Raw genomic sequence first — 23,491 nt, forward strand, 5'->3', positions numbered from 1 at the left:
CGAAAACTCCAAGTCTAATTCTTCTAAAACTGATTCCAAAGCGGAGTCAAACGCGCGCTGTTCACTAGCCGTAGCCATCTTTCCTGTTGTGCTTTCTCCAGCGTCGCGCAGCTTTGTCGTCACTCCTGCAAAAGCCCGCCCAAAGAATCCAAACAAAAACCTTGCGTTGTGATTGGCGGGCACGATTTGATGCCCGGGGTGTTTTTGTTTATATGGTGCGAGGCTAGACCCATTCGCTAGGCAAAAATATTTTTGGCCGCTAGGCGGGTGGGTCTAGTTTACTAGGCTAGTCAGTAGTAGGTTCTGCTTAAAATTGAACAAACCATATCTTGGCAGAGATTAAAAGGCTCCTTATTTCTGCGTGAATGAATTTAAATTTCTGGCATTTTTTGTTCTTGTTTTTAGAACTGCTACATTTGTTATATTTTTGTTTAATTAGATATAAATTTGCATGTATGCATATTTGTGCATTTATGCACCGCTGCTGCTGATAATGCTGCTCGGTCGCTATACAGATTAGATATATTCTGCATGTGATTTATTTATTTATTTTAAATAAAATTTTGATTCTCAATTTGTGTGTAGAGTGTGATCCTGGTGCACGGAGCGAGGATCGGTTACTTTCAGGGTGACATCCGTACGCTGATGGACGATCTGAAGACTCTCAAACCCACCGTGTTCCCCGTCGTACCCCGACTCCTCAACCGCATGTTCGACAAGGTGAGGACATGCACATTCTGATAAACATGATAGTGTAATCATCATCATCATCATCATCATCATTTGCATAGTTGCTTTGTGATCGTCGATGTGATTTTGCTCTGAAGTGGAAGTCGAACGTGTACGATCAAGCTAGCCACCTATAATGAGTGATCATGTGACTGACTTGATGTGTAATGGATGAAAATGTTCATGTCGTGCAATCAACCAATCAAAAAAAATCTTCAAAGTGATGACTAACGCACCGTGTTCAGATCTTTGGGCAGGCGAACACACCGCTGAAGCGCTGGCTGCTCGACTTCGCCACCAGGAGGAAAGAGTCGGAGCTGCGCAGCGGTGTCGTCAGGAAGGACAGCATGTGGGACAAACTAATCTTCAACAAAGTCCAGGTAACTCGAGAAACAATGAAGGTGGAAAACTAAGGCTGGAACTTCAGAATTCAGTCTAAATTTCATGCAAACAAATCTGGACGTTTTCTGATAAACCTGGAACGTACCAGCACAGTGATGTAGACAAGCTAGAGTTACACTACCGTTCAAAAGTTTGGGGTCACTTTGAAATGTCCTTATTTTTGAAAGAAAAGCACTGTTCTTTTCAATGAAGATCACTTTAAACTAATCAGAAATCCACTCTATACATTGCTAATGTGGTAAATGACTATTCTAGCTGCAAATGTCTGGGTTTTGGTGCAATATCTCCATAGGCGTATAGAGGCCCATTTCCAGCAACTCTCACTCCAGTGTTCTAATGGTACAATGTGTTTGCTCATTGCCTCAGAAGGCTAATGGATGATTAGAAAACCCTTGTACAATCATGTTAGCACAGCTGAAAACAGTTGAGCTCTTTAGAGAAGCTATAAAACTGACCTTCCTTTGAGCAGATTGAGTTTCTGGAGCATCACATTTGTGGGGTCGATTAAATGCTCAAAATGGCCAGAAAAATGTCTTGACTATATTTTCTATTCATTTTACAACTTATGGTGGTAAATAAAAGTGTGACTTTTCATGGAAAACACAAAATTGTCTGGGTGACCCCAAACTTTTGAACGGAAGTGTATATAAATCAGCTCTGAAATGGATCGATGGCTATTGCAGCATGTATGCTTACTAGGGCACCATTAGGAATTGGGCTCAAATGAGAACGTGAAATGAGTATGTTTGGATATCTGAACATTTTTGGACAGAATTCAGGACTCCTTAAAGTGAATGACGCATGAAATGGAATGACGAATGACAGGTAGTAAATTTGAACAATAAATGGTCCCTTGTCATTCAGATTCTTACAAATGGAATAACGATTGAAATCTTTAGTTTTAGACCTCCCTAGGATAAGATAAGTGGGTGCTTGGTGGGATATCAGCTTTTACAAATGGAATGACAGGGTTTCTATATGTATTGACTTACTTTGAGCTAATGTTGTCAGTGATCTCACCTTTTACAAATGGAATGATAAGGTTTCTAGGTGGAATGACATACTTTGAGGCAATGTTATCAGTGATATCAAATTAACAAATGGAATGACATTGTTTCTAGGGTTAGGGTTAGGTTATAGGTGATATCACTGATAACATTGCCTCAAAGTATGTCATTCCACCTAAAAACACTGTCATTCCATTTGTAAAAGGGGATATCACTGATAACATTAGCTTAAAGTATGTCATTCCACCTGGAAACGCTGTCATTCCATTTGTAAAAGGTGATATCACTGATAACATAACCTAAAAGTATGTCATTCCACTTAGAAACAATGTCATTCCATTTCATGAGCTGAAAGCATGTCATTCCACCTACATTTCAATCGTTATTCCATTTATAAGAATCTGAATGACAAGGGACCATTTATTGTTCAAATCACTAGCTGTCATTCGTCATTCCATTTCATGCGTCATTCACTTTAGGGAGTCCCACAGAATTCCGGTTAAATACCACTGACCACAGCTTGCTTATTAATTTTAATTTAATTTATTTTGATCTGTAGGTGAGTCTGGGTGGGCGTGTGAGGCTGATGATCACCGGCGCTGCTCCTGTTTCCCCCACTGTGCTGACCTTCCTGCGGGCCGCTCTCGGCTGCCAGGTGAAATATTACATCTACGCCATTTTCATCACAACTTTCTCCTTGCTATCAATAATATATAAAATATTGGTAAATAAACTTGGGTTTCTGACAGTTTTATGAAGGTTATGGACAGACCGAATGCACTGCAGGATGCACCATGTCTCTGCCAGGAGACTGGACGGCAGGTAACACTACTACATGCTACGACACACACGTTTGGTCATCAACACATATACAAAGATGCACCTGCTGTGCTGTGTGTGTTTTAGGTCACGTGGGTCCTCCTTTACCCTGTAATTATGTTAAACTGGTGGATGTAGCAGAGATGAGCTATCATGCAGCCAATGGAGAGGGGGAGGTGAGTCACTGCTGCGTTTCATAACTTCAGTCCTGAGGGGGACCTACAAATGGTGTAATTATTCCACCTGAAAGCGTGTCTTTTGTTTTATATACGACTCGTCCCATTTAGGTGTGTGTGAAAGGACCAAACGTGTTCCAGGGCTATCTGAAAGACCCAGAGAAGACGGCAGAGGCCATCGATACAGAAGGCTGGCTGCACACGGGTGATGTCGGCAAATGGCTTCCGGTAAATCCTCCATTTCCTCAGCAAGCAGGAGCAGCTGTTCTTAGGCATTTCCATGCACCCTCTATAATCTTCTCCTCTTCATGTTGCAGAACGGCACTCTGAAGCTCATAGACAGGAAGAAACACATCTTTAAGCTGGCTCAGGGCGAGTACATCGCTCCTGAGAAGATTGAGAACATCTACATCCGCAGCGACCCTGTGGCTCAGATTTTTGTTCACGGAGACAGTCTGCAGGTCCTACACACGCACACACTGTCAGGATACAGTGAAGCCGGTAAAATATAACTGTGTTTGGGTGTCAGGAAATGTTAAGATGCTGTGTTGTGTCTGTAGGCGTATTTAGTTGGCATTGTGGTACCAGACCCTGACTTCCTCCCAGGATGGGCCAAGAAAAGAGGTCTTGAGGGCTCCTACATCGAGCTATGCAAGAGCAAGGTTGTGCACGCGCGCACACACACACATGGGTGCAGTATAACAGTATTAGCTCACAGCCAGGTCGCATTTCTCAGATTGTTTTGCAGATGTCCCCATAATCATGTTCACAATTAACATTTTGCCAATTTGGACAGGAAATGAAAAACGCCATTCTAGAGGATATCTTGCGCTTGGGGAAAGAAGGCGGCCTGAAGTCCTTTGAGCAGGTCAGTGTGTGTGATGTTCCGAATCGTACATCCTAAAGTGTTTAGCTAATCATGTTGTCGATAAAGCAAGAATATTATGTGCATGTATTTAGAGAAAAGACTTTGAGTGGAGGAAAGTTGCACGACTCGACATTTGCAAAAAAAAAAACACGGATGCAAACGGCGCGCCTTTTGGCGGATGCCGCCTTTTTCACGACTGTCTGGGGGACTTGCGTGAATCGTGCAGATCCGATGAGGTTTTTTTTTTTTTTGGGGGGGGGGGGGTCGTTGGAGTGTCTGATTATAATTTCATCAAAGTAAATTCTGTATTAAAATTACTAAATAAGCAAATGCCGCTACAGTCCATGAAACATAGGAAGTATAAGTATGAGAAGAAAACAGTAAATCAGAAAGCTGCGCACGTAAAGCCAGTTGGCTGCACGCCATTATCTGCTGCCGGCTGCACTTCACTGCACGCGCAAGGATTTCCATCAGTCCAACGCAAGTTACGCAAGTTACGTAATTGGCTTTACATGCGCAGCTTTCTGATTTACTGTTTTCTTCTCGTACTTATACTTCCTATATTTCATGGACTGTAACGGCATTTGCTTATTTAGTAATTTTAATACAGAATTTACTTTGATGAAATTATAATCAGACACTCCAACACCCCCCCCCCCCCCCCCCCCCCCCCAAAAAAAAAACCTCATCGGATCTGCGCGATTCACACAAGTCCCCCAGACAGCCGTGAAAAAGGCGGCATCCGCCAAAAAGGCGCGCCGTTTGCATCCATGGAAAAAAAAGGGGGTGGCACAAATCGGTTCAAGCTGAGTGTTGTGCTTTTGAAAGGATTTTTGATGGTTTGCTGTGTGTGTGTCCAGGTAAGAGACATCGCCCTGAGCCCTGAGATGTTCTCTGTGCAGAACGGCCTCCTCACACCCACCCTGAAGGCCAAGAGAACTGAACTGAAGAATCATTTCAGAGAACAAATCAATCAGCTCTATACCAAGATCAAGATGTAAGCACAAAGCGAGATGGAGGGGAAAGAAGGTGGAGAAAGCCAGAGTGGGAGTGGAGTGGGAGGTGATCTTGAACACACATCCTCTCTCTGTACATAAAGTGCGGATATGATGATGTCCACTTGGTGGTGCCGAGTGTGTGCTTTTTGCCTAAACATATTGAGGTAACTAATGTGGTTTATTCAATGCCTTGAGGCCAGTAAAAGCCTTCTGTCAATACTAGTCATTTCAACAGAAATCATCGGAGCAAAAATATTATTTAAAAAATGTAGCCGATCAACCAAGACGTGTTTGGTGGTGGTGGTGGTGATAGTAGTAGTAGTAGTATAAACCAAACATGTCTTGACTAATCGACTTCAAATGTGTTTGAGGCGAATATTTTCTTTTTTTTTTTTTTTAAATCCAAACTGTTTATTTAAACTGTATTTTTGTTAATATTCTAATTAAATTATTTCTATTCAGTTTATCAGATTGTTACACAGTTATGTAGGGTGTTTCAAAAAAAAAAATTGATAATATTTGAGATGTAAATATCCTGGAAACTACATAGTCAAGGGAAATGAAACTGAACAGGCTTAATGTTGAACAATATAAGATTTATTCCTCAAAATTTTAACGAGAAATTCAAAGGTATATAGATTCCATGAACGATTTCACAAATTTTCAATATGCGCGCCGCCTGAGACACGGCACACGTCAAGTCGGTAGTCCAGCTCCTGCCAAACACGCTGCAGCATGTCTTTGGTAACGGTCTTTTCTGGTAACAGTGCATTTTTAGAGAATTCTCTCATAAATGCACGCTGCACAGTCTTGTTCGACTGTGTTCGAGCGTGCTCTAACACACAAAACGCCTTTTCTTTTCCAGTGAATGGCATTTCTATACCTTAAAAGATAAAAACAAAATTTTGACCTGTTTCCACACATGCTATTAAAATTTAAGGTCAATATAACGAGAATTGGCAAAGTTATTAGATTGTGAAATGATATCAAATTTGTTGAAACACCCTGTACTCTACAGGGTTCCCTTTTGTAAATTTAAGTAATGATTGTTTGGTTTTTTTTTTAAATATTTGGTTGTTGTGAGCTTTTGTACACTGTTTTCTTGACTTGTTCTTTGCTGTCTCTGTGCCATGTGCTTATGAATTATTTCTGTTTAGTGCCAAAGATGTGGCGTTGTACTGATTACCAAGTCAGGTTACATTTCTAGCATCGAAGCAAAATGAATTTAAAGTAGTGCGAATAATTTATAGACTGTAACCTCAAAAATCAGTCATGATTGTACAGCCTGATACGCGGGAAGTGTTTTAAATGAACAAAACACTCTTGAGCGTTCTGTTTTAGGAAAATAATCAATGATAGAGGTGGAGTTATGTCATGTGATTTTATTCCTCTTACACCACAGCAAATTCAGTTATTTATTGCTTAAAGTTTTTTTTTTTTTTATCCATTTATAGTTCCATTTCATGTTGTTTTCTGGACGTTCCTGTATTTAGTTCCTGTTCTCACTTCTGTTATAAGAGCTATAAAGAACCACTCCATCATGATCCTCCCTCGTTTATTCCCCCCCCCCCCCCCCCCGACGTTAATAAGACTAAAACGAACATCTTGTTGCAGAGAAATCGCAAAAAGCCAAACTTCACCACATCAGCCATTACACACACGTTTTAATCTGTTAATGCAGAGCATTAACGAACTTAATTGGCATACAAGTCCCTGTGAATGAGCCGTCGCTATAGAAATGTATCAGAACGGGCAAGTTTCTTGCATTTTTAAATTAAGTGTATATAAGATACATTGGTTGATTTTTTTAAAAAAGGTACTTCTAAAATTTGAACTAAATAACCACTGCCACTCTGATTCAACAATATTGTGTACAGATGTTTTATATAGTGTATTATTATTATTACAGTACTGTCATTTGTTGTGTGTGAGTGAAATAAATGGATGGATCAGTGTGAGTTTTATGTACAAGGAAGGTTGTGGTTTTTTATAAACCTTAAAGGTTTAGTTGTACATCAACTTGTACAATGCTACAATTTCAAGTCAAATATACTTTGTACTATTTTTTTTTTTTTTAAAGTGTAAAGCATAGTGCAGGCTGGCCTGGACTGCTGTTTTTAAGTGCTGTAGATTTAGTGACTTCTTTTAATAACATTTTAAAGTGATTTTATCTGAAACGTGCAGGGTGTTGTGAGGGATCCATTACCGGTCTCTTTAAAATGCCATTTACCTTTAATTTGCATTCACATTTGTAAGAGTAACATCAGTAGACTCATGCTTTAGTCAGTGGAGACCAACATTTCATACTATGCGCGCATACCATATGGCCAGAAGTATGTGGACACAGGACATCTGCAGTGAAGGCTTCCTACAAGGCTTTTGTAATCACTAGAGCATTAGTGATGTTGGATGAAAAGGTCTGGCTCACAATTGCCATTTCAATCCACACCACTCATCAAATCACAGATTTGTGCACAGGGGCATTGTCATGCTGGAACAGGAAATGGCCTTCTATCATGACTGTGGCCCTGTGCACAAATCAAGGGCCATAAAGACATGGTTAGAACTATGATGATGGTGATGTCCTATGACTGTGCAGTGTTAGTCACTGAGATGTTGAGTACGACCCAGTCTACTGCCAACGTTGAAGCACCTGTTAGCAATGGGTGTGGTTGAAACAGCTGAACTACTTAATAAGGAGGGGTTTCCATATACTTTTGGTCATACACATGATCTACAATATATCTGTGATTTTTGGATTTTTTTTAAAAAGGATACTCAAAGTAAATTCCAGGATGAATATTTAGCCTAAATCTGCACCTGTAGATTAGAGTTTTACTCCGTGTAATGTATCCTCAGATTTATACTTGTGGATTTGAATATAATTCATGAAATGCAATATACCATCTCCAGGTACTAATCTTTTAATTTTATTAAGATTTCCACAGTTCAGCTAGTGCACAAAAAGAATTTTTTTTTCATTACCAGGAACAAGTACAGGCAGTGCAAGAAACATCCCCAGAAAGTGAAAGCATACCCCAGGACTGGTGTTCTATCTACTGTAAATATTTACAGTAGCTGCTGGTTAAACTAGTCTGGCTCTTCCACTGTACATCATGTGATAATCTGGCCATGCAAAGACACTTTTGGTTAAGTAAAGGGAAACGTGAGGTCTTGTCTGATTGTATTAAGGCCATGTTCCTTAAAACACTACCTGACTGATTTAGTTCAGAGTCTATGGCTCGTCATCTCATGCCATGGATTATATAAAACACACACAAAACAGCACAGTGACAGTAGAAAGACAAATCCTGGATAAAATGCCAACTGCAAGCTAAAATTCTTGCCCAAAGGCAGCTTCTGTGAAGAACTTAATATGAGTGCAATTATACACCACTATCTTGTGCTAGTTCCCTGCTTTGAATAGTTTTTCGCCCTGTTAAGATCTGCTTTTATAAAATGATAGTAGTGGTTGTTGACACTCTCATACAGGTGAATAAAGCTGCAGGTTCACAATAAGATGTTCAGCATCTAGCAATAAATACACAACAGTGACATATACAAAACTGTGGAGAAAAACCCCATCAATGCTACATAACGAGAGTTCGGTATCGAATGTAAATTGTAAAACATTTGGGTCATTCAGGTTTCCTCGCACTATCAAGTATTTGATAAAGGCTCAGCTCAGGTTCAAATGTAAGGTATATTTCGTAAAAAGGATTGGGTATAGGCGAGAGAAACCTGGAGACCTGTAACAGAACCCGGATTGGTTTGTTAAAAAACAAACAAACAAAAAAAACCCACTGTCCTGTGGTCCAATATTGCCTTCCTCATAACTTGGTGTCTCAGGTGTCGACAAGACACCGTTTTCTTGGCTAATTCACATGGTTTTATTTCCTATCCTTGCTGGTATGTTGACTCAAATCCTTGGCAAAGACACTTGAGCTATCCATCCATCCATCCATCCATTATCTCTAGCCGCTTCATCCTGTTCTACAGGGTCGCAGGCAAGCTGGAGCCTATCCCAGCTGACTACGGGCGAAAGGCGGGGTACACCCTGGACAAGTCACCAGGTCATCACAGGGCTGACACATAGACACAGACAACCATTCACACCTACGGTCAATTTAGAGTCACCAGTTAACCTAACCTGCATGTCTTTGGACTGTAGGGGAAACCGGAGCACCCGGAGGAAATCCACACGGACACGGGGAGAACATGCAAACTCCACACAGAAAGGCCCTCGTTGGCCACTACGCTCAAACCCAGGACCTTCTTGCCGTGAGGCGACAGCGCTAACCACTACACCACCGTGCTGCCACACTTGAGCTAATTATGTAATAAACCCACCAATAATTAATGTTTACCAGAAAATTCGACACGAACAACCTGCATTTCCGGTAATGTTAGTACAGCTCTGTTCGTGATGATGCGAGTTTAAAAACAGCATTGGAGCACAGCTTCTGTACAGTGGTCGAACAAAATTAAAGGAAATGTCTTGGTCTGTTTGTTATTCAGTGTGGTTCATTGTACATCTATAGTGTAAGCTTTGATTCAGTGATGTGAGGAGAGCAATGAAGAAAAAGCACAACACCACACATACAAAACTGCAAGGTAAAAATAAAGCATGATAATCCATTTCATATCTACTGTAACAAATATCAATGAACAATGCTTTCCTAATGAATTTTACATGCTGTATGTCAAAAGAAAAAAAAAATCCCAAACTGACCCCTAGGGAGCAGGTTATGAAGTGAAATTTTGACAAACTCATGAAATGCAGTGATTATCCCAAAGAAATGTGAACACTCAGCTTCTTTTGAGAGTGACCTCTGAACTTTCCTCAAAGCAACAGTCAGGGATTTGTACGTCTCGCACCTCCAATTTAAACCCCTTCAATATCCCAAAAAAAAAAATCCAAGGAATCACCTTTTCCCAAGAAAGTTACCGTTTTCGTTACTAAATATGCATTGTTTTTCAAATAGGTATTATGGCAGTTTTATTTCCTTTTTGGTTAATTTCAAAATAAGATTTGTCCTGAAGATGAAGATTGCTTTTGTTTTACTGTTCCATAAACCAAATGACGAGCTGATCCCACCCACTAAGGTTGACTGACGAACGGCCTTATTTTAAAATAAAACCAAGAAGCGAATTAAACAGCCAAATGCAATGCATTTTATGTTTCCTACATCTGTAATATTCCAAGTAAAGCACAACAGGATGTGATTTACCAGAATAATCTTGCTAATCCCTACCCCGATATCCCCATTCTATTAAAAAAAAATAAAAATAAACGTGCCTTATTGTGGCCTCATCCCCATTACATAAGTGTGCGTTTGCTTTCAGGGAGTGAAGTACATCTCTTTGGTGAGCATGGACACAATACAGGGAATCTGCTTCTTGGCGTGGAAGTCATGCATGTTGGATGCGGACTCGAAGTCCAGCGCCACCTTGTAGTTGACGCGGGTCAGGATCTGCATGAGCTCCAGCTCCCAGCCGTGTTTACTCAGAATCTCGCACAGGGACTGCATGAACCACGAGCCAGTCATCGTGTTCCTCCATGAATAGTAACCTACAGCACAGACCAGAATCACAGTGTGAGACTTTCAGGTTCAGTGATAAGGACGTTATTTATATACAGTGCGCGTGGGTCTGAGTACCTGGTGCTGTAGAATATGCATAAAGGAAATCAGCCTCTACTGGGATTTTCATTGAATTGCTTGAGCCACTGTCAACCTCCATACCAGGGTCCAAATCTGTGCCTCGGCAGGCCTGGGAACACAAAACACATTCATCTTGCTGTCTTCATAAGGACCTTCTAATGGCATTAATACAGTTTTTCCTCAGTCGCTTTGGTGCATTTCTCACATCGCTATTTACATTTGCACAGCAGTTAGTGCATTTCTCAAAACAATTAGTACAAACTGCAAAACCTAGTGGATAACCTGCAAAAGCACGTCACTTGCTCAAAATGGATAGTCCATTGCTCAAAAGCAAGTATTCATGTCAATGAAACTGCCAGTGTCATCAAAATGAGAAGTCTTGACACCATAGTTTATGAACAAGATAGTCAATTGGCTTTGTCATGTTTTCATTAGACAGTTTATTCTCTGTGTTTTCCAATGCAAAAAAAACGTCAGAACTCGCTGACACTACCTGAAAGGCTACTTGTACAGCCATTTGAAAACTACAGTAAAGTTGCATATTGCTGTAGTTAGGGGAGTAAGTGAGTACAAGACACTGAATACGTATGTTTCACATTTTTACTGTATATGCTCTTCGCAATGCTACAGCATTGTGCAAAAGAAAAATACAGTAACCTACAGTCACTGTCAGTCAGAAAAAAACATAAACACCCTTTTGGTAGAGCTGTGCACAATTGCGAACAATATACAGTAACAGTACATACTGTATTGTAACGGAACATGGGTACAATTTTCATTCTGGCACATCCAGACGTTCCTGTCTGTTTGGCCACATATTCTCATCGACATCAGAACGGATATTTTCTCTTGCAATGCAGCGAGGAAAGTATCTCCTTGAGTGGCGAATCCATCCTCTGCATGAATCTGCAGCGATGTCGTCATCACATGCTGCATCCATGGCTGCTAGCAGGGCCATTTGTGTATGTGGACACCGGTCATACACCTTCCACCTCCAGGCAGAGAAAAACTCCTCTATGGGATTAAGGAATGAGATATTCAACCAGCATCCTCTGCTGTGCTGCAAACCACTGTGTGACCAGATGTGAGTGGTGAAAACGGACATCATCCCACACAACAAAGCAAAGGGGAGTCCCATATACGATTCGTACATTGGGGGAGTGCCTGTTAGAGAGCGCACTTGTCCTGGGCCATCGCCATAGTGAGGTAGGATGGCCAGTTCCTTTCCTCGCCGCCTTTAACTTCCCCAGTGTTTCCACCAGGTCCCCATTCACTGCTGGGTGGACAGGGAGTGAGCCCCAGATCCCCGTCGAGCCGAGGCTCGAACCAGGGACCGTTCGCTTAGCGGTCAAGCGCTCTAACCACTTGGCCACCTGCGCTCCCCCACACAACAACATACTGGTTGAGTTGGCCTTCACCCCTCTCATTCTCAGGGACTATGTCCCTGTAAAAAGAGTGTCTAAAAAAGTCAGCAGATGTTGTGTATTGTATGGACCAAGAAGGGGGATATGGGTGAGGACACCATTGTCTGAGATGGCTGCACACATTATAATATTCCCTCCGCGTTGGCCTGGGACATCAGTGGTTGCTCTCTGTCCAATGATATTTCTTCCACGCCTTCTACCTTTGGCCAGATTGAAACCCGCCTCATCAATGTATATGAATGTGTGCAGTGGTTCCCTGGCTTCCAGCTCCAGTATACGCTTTAGAGAGAGAATGTAACAACTTTTCTTGTGTAACATACTGTAATGCATTTTGAAAAATACAGTATACAGTATGTTCTGTGAATACATATACAGAATTGCATGAAACTACACAAAGTAAAACTGTTTACAGTGCTGAACATTAGAGTATACACAAAAGACATGTTTTACCTGTACATACTGGTGACGCATCTCCTTCACTCCCTCACTGTTCCGTTCAAACGGCACTTTGTACAGTTGTTTCATGCGCATTTCATTTCTCTTGAGCACTCTGTCAATTGTTGCAACTGACACAGATTCAATATTGGCAAATACATTGTTATCTTCTATGACAGCACTTTGAATTTCTCTCAACCTTATAGTGTTGTTTGCAACCACCATTGCACAAATAGCTTCCTCCTGCTGTGGGGTAAAAAGGGGCTCTCTTCCTCCACCTCTACGAGGTTGTCTATCAATCCTATGTCATGCAGAGTAAAATTTCAGTAATGTACAGTAAACATGAGATACTGTATTACAGTATGAGATATTGGATTACTGCCCAATACTGTACTATACATACCTGTTCTCCCTATGAAATGTTTGAATGATTGAATTCACTGTGGTTCTTCCAACATTTGGTTGGACCCTCCGACCAGCCTCAGCCATTGTGAGGCCGTGATTGATCACATGGTCCACAAGTGTAGCCCTAATTTCATTAGGGATCTGCCTATGTACTTGACCTCTTCTCCCTCCTCCCCTGTTTTGTGCCCTTCCTCTTCCCCTTCCCCCCCGCATCCTCACCCCTCTTCCACGATGCTGACCTTCCATTTCTATGTCACAGAATTGTAGAAAAGGTACACACTGTGTCCTGCTCGGTTCATACTGTATATTCTTGCAAATGGGGGTTCATGGGATTCCTCCCTGAGTGATTGTGAACAAGTGGCTTGTCATTGGTTACAACTAATACTTCACACACCTCCTCGTGAGTGAAAGCTGAAGTTCACCTGAGAGCAATTGTTCAATTTAGGAGACATTTCCAGTAAAAAATGATAAAGAAATGTATAAAATTTGCTTGACAGAATTTGACAATGAGTTCAACAATTTTGTATGTAATGACTCAAGCAATGAAACGAAGACTATTAGTTTTATTGTGAATGACTATTCAGCATCCATAAGTATTAGTTCATTTTGACTGACATGACATAAGCAAATGATAATGTTATAAAACAGCATTGCATTGTATGAAAGCACCTGATACATGTCTAAAATCATTTGCAATTTGTTCAGAGGAAGGAGAAATTGCTACTATGATGTGCACAAATAACTAAATGTTGTGGAGGTTGAACTAATAGTTATGAGAATTTACATTCTGATCTGAGAATTGCACCAAAGCGACTGAGAAAAACTGTAATTATGATGCTATTTAATACTATGCCTACAACTAGATGTAACTCTATTCTTAAAAGAAAAACTTTTGGCTCTTTTAGTTTTTTTTTTTTTTTATAAAGCAGTTTTCTTTGTGGGGACCAGCCAAATATATGGGGACGGGGGAAAAACCCGTGCACACATGCATTACATCACACGGTGCTAATACATAGTGGTGCTTGAAAGTTTGTGAACCCTTTAAAATTTTCTATATTTCTGCATAAATACGACCTAAAAGATCATCAGATTTTTCACACAAGTCCTAAAAGTAGATAAAGAGAACCCAGTTAAAACAAATGAGACAAAAATATTATACTTGGTCATTTATTTATTGAGGAAAATGATCCAATATTACATACCTGTGAGTGGCAAAAGTATGTGAACCTTTGCTTGTAGTATCTTGTGTAGCAATAACTACACAAGATACTACACAAGATACCCTTGTGCAGCAATAACTGCAACTAAACGTTTCCAGTAACTGTTGATCAGTCCTGCACACCGGCTTGGAGGAATTTTAACCCATTCCTCCGTACAGAACAGCTTCAACTCTGGGATGTTGCTGGGTTTCCTCACATGAACTGCTCGCTTCAGGTCCTTCCACAACATTTCCATTGGATTAAGGTCAGGACTTTGACTTGGCCATTCCAAAACATTCACTTTATTCTTCTTTAACCATTCTTTGGTAGAACGACTTGTGTGCTTAGGGTCGTTGTCTTGCTGCATGACCCACCTTCTCTTGAGATTCAGTTCATGGACAGATGTCCTGACAGTTTCCTTTAGAATTTGCTGGTATAATTCAGAATTCATTGTTCCATCAATGATGGCAAGCCGTCCTGACCCAGATGCAGCAAAACAGGCCCAAGCCATGATACTACCACCACCATGTTTCACAAATGGGATAAAGTTCTTATGCTGGAATGCAGTGTTTTCCTTTCTCTAAACATCACGCTTCTCATTTAAACCAAAAAGTTCTATTTTGGTCTCATCCGTCCACAAAACATTTTTCCAATCGCCTTCTGGCTTGTCCACATGATCTTTAACAAACTGCAGACGAGCAGCAATGTTCTTTTTGGACAGCAGTGGCTTTCTCCTTGCAACCCTGCCATGCACACCATTGTTGTTCAGTGTTCTCCTGATGACTCATGAACATTAGCCAATGTGAGAGAGGCCTTCAGTTGCTTAGAAGTTCCCCTGGGGTCCTTTGTAACCTCACCGACTATTACACGCCTTGCTCTTGGAGTGATCTTTGTTGGTCGGCCACTCCTGGGGAGGGTAACAATGGTCTTGAATTTCCTCCATTTGTACACAATCTGTCTGCCTGTGGATTGGTGGAGTCCAAACTCTTTAGAGATGGTTTTGTAACCTTTTCCATCCTGATGAGCATCAACAATGCTTTTTCTGAGGTCCTCAGAAATCTCCTTTGTTCGTGCCATGACACACTTCCACAAACGTGTTGTGAAGATCAGACTTTGATAGATCCCTGTTCTTTAAATAAAACAGGGTGCCCACTCACACCTGATTGTCATCCCATTGACTGAAAACACCTGACTCTAATTTCACCTTCAAATTAACTGCTAATCCTAGAGGTTCACATACTTTTGCCACTCACAGATATGTAATATTAGATCATTTTCCTCAATAAATAAATGACCAAGTATAATATTTTTGTCTCATTTGTTTAACTAGGTTCTCTTGATCTACTTTTAGGACTTGTGTGAAAATCTGACGTTGTTTTAGGTCATGTTTATGCAGAAATATAGAAAATTCTAAAGGCTTCACAAACTTTCAAGCACCACTATATGCAGTATGTGCACCCCAGCTCCATAACACACACACACACACACCTGGATGAAGAAGAGTTTGGGTTTGCCCACTAGTGATATGCAGCGGTCTCCTCTGAACAGACTCGTCAAGGCCTTCAGCTCCACTGCACGGTCTGTCCCAAAGAACACACCCTCGTCTCCGTGACTCAGCAACACACACACAAAGGAGGCACAGCGGCTGTGGTCATCCCTGGCAACTGACACACATCAATGATCAAACTCAGCAACGCAATACAATTCTAGGAAACCCTAATGTTTATGTTTTCTTACAATAGAAGTGTGGCAGTGGGGACGTGACTTAGCGTTGGTTTGTGAATGGAAGGCGGGGCCAGGGAAGGTGAGTGGCAGGGTCAATGCACCTGTGTCTAAATTAATGTTGCAATGACAGAGGATAGAAAAGGAGGGAGAGAGCAGAGAGAAGGGAGCTCTCCTGACCAGAATACGTGTGAGAGAGAGAGAGAGAGAGAGAGAGAGAGAGAGACTGGGAAAGTGAGAGAGTGTGTGACGCTGAAAAGCAGAAAATAAAGAGCGTGTGTGAACATCAATTCCTGCCTGCTGTGCTTCTGTACTCCACCTTCATCGGGGAACTGTTACAGTGGTGCTGAAACCCAGGAGTACAGAAGGGAACCACCACATGGAGTCCTCCCCATTCAAAAAGCTCATCCATGCCCTCACTACCGCCCAACAGAACCAGCATCAAGCGCTGATCACCCTCTGGAAGGAGCAGGAGCAAATGCTTTGAAGCCTTGATGCTGGCCCAACAGGAAGATTGCCAGGCGTTCCGGCATCTGCTCGCGTCGGCAGGGGCTTCGACCAGCACCACAGTGGACCCTCACGAAGATGGGCCCACAGGATGATCCAGAAGCTTTCCTCATGTTCTGTTGACAGGCAGATGAGGCGCCTCTCCTCATGTTCTCTCTCTCTCTCTCACCCTGTTCCCCTACTGCAGAGGCGGTGGCCGGCTCCTCTCCAGCCGGCCTGTTGCACCCGTGCAGTCCTTCCATCTCCCTCTTCCATGTCTCTGTCTTCTCCCCCTCAGGTGAGTGATGCCCATAATGCCGATGCAGAGGGAAAGCCTGGGGTGGTGTGCTGGTGCGGCGGGGAGTCGGAGCATCTCCCGAGCCAGGGCTCCGCAACGGAGGTGGAGACTGTGATCCACATCCCTGACGCACCAGAGACCGCCCTCAATAGGGCCGGAACGTATCGCATACCGGTAAGCATTCAAGGGGATACATAATCACACGTTGGTGGATTCTGGTTGTAATCAGACCTCAATCCACCAAAGCCTGGTGCAAGGTGAGGCATTGGGGAGAGCACAAGTGGTGAAGGTGTTGTGTGTACACGGGGGATGTTCACAACTATCCTCTAGTGTCTGTCCATATTCTATTTGGGGCCAAAAGCATAGAGTTAAGGCAGCGGTTAATCCTCGTCTCACCCACTCACTGATTTTGGGAACAGATTGGCCAGGGTTTCGAACTTTATTGGAATATGTAGTAGGGAGTGGGTCCTGCCATAAAATGTCACGGGGGGAAATCACAGTGTGGCACTGACTGGAGAAGCTGTCACAGAGCCGTCCACGTCATCACTGCATCAGGACGATACGAGGAGTGAGGAGCAGCCCTCTGCTCCTCGGGGATTCCCTTGAGGATTTCCCTTTAGAGCAGTCACATGATGAGACTCTGCAGCATGCGTTTTACCAAGGGAGAGTAATCGATGGTCAAACTCCAGTCAAGTGCGGCACCCATCTTCCTGTACTTCGCAATTATCAAAGATAGACTGTATCGAGTGACACAGTACACTCAAACCGGTGAACAAATAACCCAGTTGTTAATCCCTAATACCCCTTTTCCACCAAATCAGTTCCAGGGCTGGTTCGGGGCCGGTGCTGGTGCTGGTTCACAACTCGTTCAACTTGCGAGCCAGCTGAGAACCAGCTTGCTTTTCCATTGCTCGCGGTGCTAAGAGAAGACATGTCATTACGTCACTGTATACATCAGTTATGTCGTTGTATACGTCATTACGTCGCTGTATACGTCAGTTACGTCGCTACGTTTGCATAAACCTTGGCGCGAATATCGAAGCAAAAACAACGCGGAAGAAGCAGCAGCAGCAACAACAATAATAATAAATGACTTCGCGTTTGTACAGCTGCAGCTTCTCGTCGCTTAAAAATGGCGATCTTTCGCGGTCTTGTTATTGTTGTCGGTCTTAACAACTCCGCCCCCCCCCATTGACATAAGCGGTTCTTTCCTCTGGCCCAGCAGAGAGTTGGTGCTAGCCTGGAACCGGTTTTTCTGGCCCCAGAGCCAGTTCTTTGTCAGTGGAAACAGAAAACCCGGTTCCAAACTAAGCACTGGCCCTAGAACTGCTTTGGTGGAAAAGAGGCATCAGAGCTGTAGGGAACTCGTCTTCCATGCGGCTCACTTTAATCCCATGGCCAGACACTTAGGGCAGGATAAAACACTAGCCCAAATAATGGCCCAGTTCTATTGGCCAGGGATTCGCGGGGACGTTCGTTGGTGGCGTGCGGCGTGCCGTGAATGCCAATTAGTAAATCCCGCGGCCACTCCAAAAGTGCCTTTGCGCCCTCTCCCTCTAATCGAGATCCCCTTCGAAAGAATTGGTATGGATCTCGTCGGGCCATTAGATCGGTCAGCACAAGGATATTGCTTTATTTCAGTTCTGGTGGACTATGCAACGCGATATCCGGAAGCAGTGCCTTTCCGCAATATCTGCAATACTGTGTGCTGAGAAGCGTTCTTCCGTATTATGTCCCAGGTCGGGATTCTGAAAGAATCTGCCTGAGTTGGGCCGGTGGGGGTATGTGTCAGCGGGGTCGTGGCCTAGCATCAGTTTGTGAATGGAGGGCGGGGCCAGGGAAGGTGAGTGGCAAAGTCAATGCACCTGTGTCTAATTAATGTGTGTGTGTCTGTGTTGCAGTGACAGAGGATAGAAAAGGAGGGGGAGAGCAGAGAGAAGGGAGCTCTCCCGACCAGAACACGCGTGCGCACGTGTGTGTGTGTGTGTGTGTGAGTGAGAGAGAGAGAGAGAGAGAGACTGGGAGAGCGTAAGTGTGCGACACTGAAAATAAAAGAAAATGAAGAGCGTGTGTGAGCATCAATTCCTGCCTGCCGTGCTTCTGTACTCCACCCTCATCAGGGAACTGTTACAAGAAGTTTTTCCTCACAATGATTAAAGAAGGTGGTGATTCTGTACCTCTAAGTGTAGAGAAAAACTACAAAGTTGATTGATTTATGTCTTAAAACCAGGATTTGTTGCTGGAGTTATTTATACACTTTTTTTAGTAAGTAAAAGATGCCAATGTTTTTCGATTGATTTGGACAGGGCTACAGATACACAGATAGTAATTACATTACAACTCCTCCACATAGAAAAACAAATCCTGTCCAAATAGGGCTAATAGCACATTTATTGACAGCAGGGACATCAAGTCAGTGAGCATTAAACCTCAAAGAATGGACATGTGCCCGCCCGCCCGCACACACACACACACACACACACACACACACACTCCATCAGTCTTACCTGCAGTTAAAAGTTTCATGATCTGATCTACAGTCTGGTCATTGAACACCTTCACTTTGTAGCCCAGCTTCCCGAAAGTCTTCATGGCATTCCCGGCGTCGACATCTGTACCATTGCGCTGGTTCATGCCTTGTTTTAGAGGTTAGAACATTTTACAAAAAGGTAACTTGTGAAGTAGTGAATGTCGGAAAGTCAGAAACGTGCGAGCAAATTGTGCCTGAAGTTTCCAGATGACTTTCGGAAGAGGAGTAATACATGGTTTTTGCTACTGAATGGTTAAAACATTATAAAAACATTTAATGGTATAAACAGTTGAAAGGACAGAGACATGATGGAGATGGAGGTGTGTGAAGGACAGGGATGTCTAAAGCTAAACATAAGGAGCAGGGAGTGTGTTACCGGTGCTCTTGTGGAAGTTCTTGTTGTTGATGATGATGCAGTGGCCGATAGACGGGTAGCTCAGACTGTATCTGGAGGTGTATGTGTGGCTTTTGGCGTCCACCTGCATAGGCGCTCCTCCTCCAGCCACGTCTCCTCTGGCACTGCATCAGTATAAAACACAGGATAAACACCAAACCAAACCACTTTTGGAAGGAGTCTCCAGGTCAGCGCTTTAAGTTTTCTTCAGGACAGAGTTTACATTTCTGCAGTTTCTCAGTAACATCACTGACTCACTCACTCAAAAACATACATGTAGACATATATAATTTTTTAATCAATTATGATGTTAAAACTATGTAATGGTCTACGGAAGAGCGATAGTTCCACTAAGAAATACATTTTTTTTTACATTTCTGAGAAAAAAAGAGATTAAAGTCAGAAATTTCGAGAAACAAGTCAGAAATTTCGAGAAACAATCTCAACATTTGAGAAAAAAAGTAAAAAAATTGAGAAAAAAGTCAAAATTTGAGAAAAAAGTTGAAATTTGAGAAAAAAGTCGAAATTTTCAAGAAAAAAGTCAAAATTTATCAAAAGTTTTGAGAAAATTAACTCGAAATTTTTGAGAAAAAAAGTCACAAATTTAGGCTACCAGGAAGTACCAGGTCATTCAGAGCTGACGGAGACTTATGGCGTATTCACACCTACGTTGTTTGGTCCGGACCAAACGAACCAAATTTCCCTTGGTCTGGACCTTTTGGGTTGGTCTGAATACAAACCACCGAACTCTGGTCCGGACCAAACAAGCGGACCGAGACCGAGCTGCAAGGTCGGACTCGGTCCGGACCAAAGGAACCCTGGTGCGGATCTTTTGGAGGTGTGAAAGCAGACCGGACCTAATCCGACAGTTTTGCTTTTTTGTACCTCGGGAGCTTCCGTCGTTTGTCGAGCATTATGGGAAACAGAGTCTTGACACTCCACCGCAAAGTGCAAACACTGTTTCGGTTGTCAAGGGAACCTTACAACAGTTGTTCAGTCATTCAGACCAGTGGTAGGCTAGACTACAGAGTACAAAAAATGAGTAGGGGTCAAACGTGGGCCGAGGAAGAAACGCGTACCCTTGTGGATATATGGGCAGATGTCCACATATCTGAGCTTTTGGAGAGAACACACAAAAATGCCGACGTGTTTGCTGTATTCAGTGAGAAAATGAAGGAGAAGGGGTTCACGCGCTCCCCAGAACAATGTCGGCTAAAAGTGAAGAAACTCCGTCAGACCTACATTAAAATCAGGGACATTCTTTCAAAAAGTGGCGGTACTAGCGACGCAAAAAAGAAATTCATCTATTGCGTGAAGAGCCAGAACTGTCACAACATGATGTGCGCTCATCAGCGCTATCCTCCGTAGCCGCCTTGCCCTTTGTCGTCGTCGTTGATAAATTACTTGTACAACAGCATAGTAATCGCACAATTGTGAAAACAGTAAAAACTGGAAAAAACATATAGCTTTGATGACATTAAAAAGAATAACAGCACGGAAAGCCTCCATGACTACTTTTGAACTTAACGCTTTGTGCGCGTGTCGTCTCTCACCAATAGCTGAACGACCTCAGGGCGCGTGGCTTTGTTGACAGATTTTGGTCCGCTTACTAAAATGTACAGTGTGAAAGCGAACCGCACCAAAATGAAAAAAAAAACAAAAACATTTGGTTCGGACCAAAGCAAGTGAACTATCGAACTATCCTGGTCTGAATACACCTTTAGTCTGCTACTACTGTGTTTAGTGCTGCTGAAATGGACGACTTAATCAAATGTTATTTCGGGATTGGGTTTAATAACAAAGAGATCCTTGCAGTCTTGGCACAGAATCACAATATTGTGATTTCTATCCGGACTTTGAAGAGGCGGTGTCGTGAACTTGGTCTTTTCAAATCTACGTGAATCACATCACCAACCGACTTCCTGTACCTCGATTGTCACAACTCTGAATTCCATGGCTCTGGTCTCAGCCATTCATGTCTACCGGCCGCGAGTGAGTGTCACTTCCGTATGGAAGCCCGCCTTCTACAGATTTCTGACTTTTTTTTCTCGAAAATTTCGACTTTTTTTTCTCGAAAATTTTGACTTTTTTTTCTCGAAAATTTCGACTTTTTTCTCGAAACTTTTGACTTTTTTCCTTGAAAATTTTGACTTTAATCTCAAAAATTCTGAGTTTTTTTTTCTCAGAAGTTTCCAAATAAAATATAAAACCCTGGCCCTATTGCTCTGCCGTAATAGTCCCACTATTCAGTGATTTAAAAAAAAAAAATACAGAGTGAAAAGAAATTGCAAATAGATTTTTGTGATATGCAAATTAGCACTACTTCTTGCCTTTTATAATCGAATTAAACTTGCAAAACAAAACCAAAATTGTTAATATACACTTTAAATGGTTTATTTTAATTCTGAAAATACGCCCAAACAAACAAACCTGACAAATTAAGAGGGAAACGTTGCTTAGCAACAATAGTCAAGTCCTTACTCTGGAGTGTCCTTGCCCCGTGCGCATGCGCAGTCTCCGTTCGACGCCTCATTCTTCTCCAGATTCTCAGACATGGTGCGTTTATAAAGAAAAAAAAAATCACTCTTTATTCCCAAAAGAAACCCTAGTTGAAGGTTAGCACAGCGACATGAAACTTTTTATCCTCCAAACTTCAGCCTCGTCTCGTTCACCGTTATTCCTTTGTTTCGGCGCTCAGCCAATAAGAACTTCCGGGAGAAAGGCAAGATGTGTGACGTCACCTAGGCGTAAACAACAAACAAATAGCACAACAGCAAAGCAGTAGATTTAAAACATATATATATTCAGCAGATTAACAATAGGTTTTAAACACCAGTTATTCATCTTCATGTCGATATCAAGCGCGTATGAGGTTTATTCGGTTCATAAGGAAGCTACAAAGCCAGCTAGATTCACGAACATTCAGCCTTTCTTTGTTGAAGTGGTGGAAGTAAACTCTTTCCTAACTTCTAGAGCAAAATTTAATCCGCTTACCATTTACTAAAAAGCGTTTCAGCTTTAGAAACGTCTCATAAAGCTGCACAATAAAACCGTTCGCGTCAGTATGCGGTGTATCGCGGAAGTCTCCAAGATTGACTCATACACCAGACGACATTACCCAGAATTCCCCGCTGCCGCATTACTGTTGCGCCTTGATAAAAACCGGAGTAGTCATAGAAGACTAGATGCCTCGTCCCCATTGCCCGTCAACGAAGTCGAACATCCGCGCATGGCGGCCATCTTACCTCAGACAGCTGGCTTACCCATTACATTGTGTTGGTAGCGATATGTACTTTTCAGATGACCGTAACTTCCTCAAATTTCAATCGATATTCAAACGGTTTGATTTGTTATATAAAAAACAAACAAACGGAAGTATGTATTTATGATATTAATGATGAATAATCATTTTATGTTTTAAAAAAAATACGCATAGCTTGGCGAAAATATTTCAGTACACTACAGACTGTAAGACAGGATGCATGCTGAAATTCCTATGCTGTGAGAAGCCTAACACTGCATACTTATGGATAACTGCGGCCTTAGGACAAATAACCATACAATTTATTTCCAATTTTTAGTGAAAATATTTTTTTACATGTGATAGGGCCGTAGGGGAAGCTAAAGTTAAATAAACAGCTTTCAGAAACTTCAGAAATACTTCATCCACCTCAAAAACCTAATGCACTCACATCATAGCATAATAACAAATGTAAACTCACATCATAGCCAGGCCCGGCGCCATGGGGGGGCGAAAGGGGGCGTCGCCCCCTCATGGCTACAGCCCCGCCCCCTCAACGGAGACTCAGATCACTTGTTTTCTTATGAAAATATGTATTATAGACGTATTAATAATTTGCATTTTCAAATACGAAATATTAAGTGGTTGTGCATTGCACAAAAATACATTTCACGTAAATCACTACTAAAACTGGC

The 23,491-nt window shown here is 42.2% G+C and overlaps 2 protein-coding genes and 1 pseudogene across 3 annotated transcripts in view; 2 read left to right on the plus strand and 1 right to left on the minus strand.

Moving 5' to 3' along the window:
* Positions 1-6,957, plus strand: part of acsl1a (acyl-CoA synthetase long chain family member 1a) — a 28,022-nt gene extending 21,065 nt beyond the window's left edge. For both annotated transcript variants that reach the window (XM_060916733.1, XM_060916734.1), the window contains exons 12-21: positions 586-720; positions 975-1,109; positions 2,698-2,793; positions 2,888-2,960; positions 3,045-3,133; positions 3,245-3,361; positions 3,451-3,594; positions 3,694-3,795; positions 3,930-4,001; positions 4,862-6,957. In XM_060916733.1, coding sequence (XP_060772716.1) covers positions 586-720; positions 975-1,109; positions 2,698-2,793; positions 2,888-2,960; positions 3,045-3,133; positions 3,245-3,361; positions 3,451-3,594; positions 3,694-3,795; positions 3,930-4,001; positions 4,862-5,002 — 1,104 coding nt within the window. In that variant the 3' untranslated portion in view covers positions 5,003-6,957. The remainder of the gene's footprint in view (positions 1-585; positions 721-974; positions 1,110-2,697; positions 2,794-2,887; positions 2,961-3,044; positions 3,134-3,244; positions 3,362-3,450; positions 3,595-3,693; positions 3,796-3,929; positions 4,002-4,861) is intronic.
* LOC132882540 (C-type lectin domain family 4 member F-like) overlaps positions 1-23,491 on the plus strand; it is a 162,367-nt pseudogene that overhangs the window by 89,628 nt on the left and 49,248 nt on the right.
* Positions 7,908-22,685, minus strand: casp3a (caspase 3, apoptosis-related cysteine peptidase a). Its single transcript, XM_060916736.1, has 7 exons — positions 22,550-22,685; positions 22,037-22,296; positions 19,538-19,680; positions 19,139-19,267; positions 15,614-15,789; positions 10,660-10,771; positions 7,908-10,571 (listed from the first exon to the last, which is right to left on the minus strand). Exons 2-7 carry the CDS (start codon positions 22,108-22,110, stop codon positions 10,342-10,344), a joined length of 864 nt encoding a protein of 287 aa, XP_060772719.1. The 5' UTR covers positions 22,111-22,296; positions 22,550-22,685; the 3' UTR covers positions 7,908-10,341.

Source organism: Neoarius graeffei, chromosome 3 (genome assembly GCF_027579695.1).
Source record: "Neoarius graeffei isolate fNeoGra1 chromosome 3, fNeoGra1.pri, whole genome shotgun sequence".
Lineage (NCBI taxonomy): Eukaryota > Metazoa > Chordata > Actinopteri > Siluriformes > Ariidae > Neoarius > Neoarius graeffei.

Bases quoted from the DNA above. Each gene is read 5' to 3' on its own strand.
- casp3a (XM_060916736.1), bottom strand. From the start codon at position 22,110: ATGTCTGAGAATCTGGAGAAGAATGAGGCGTCGAACGGAGACTGCGCA. The intron at 15,790-19,138 runs GTAAGACTGATG...GATGTGTGTCAG, and splicing joins CATGAAACTTTTAACTGCAG to TTGCCAGGGATGACCACAGC. The intron at 10,772-15,613 runs GTGTGTGTGTGT...TTGTGTTCCCAG, and splicing joins CCAAACTCTTCTTCATCCAG to GCCTGCCGAGGCACAGATTT.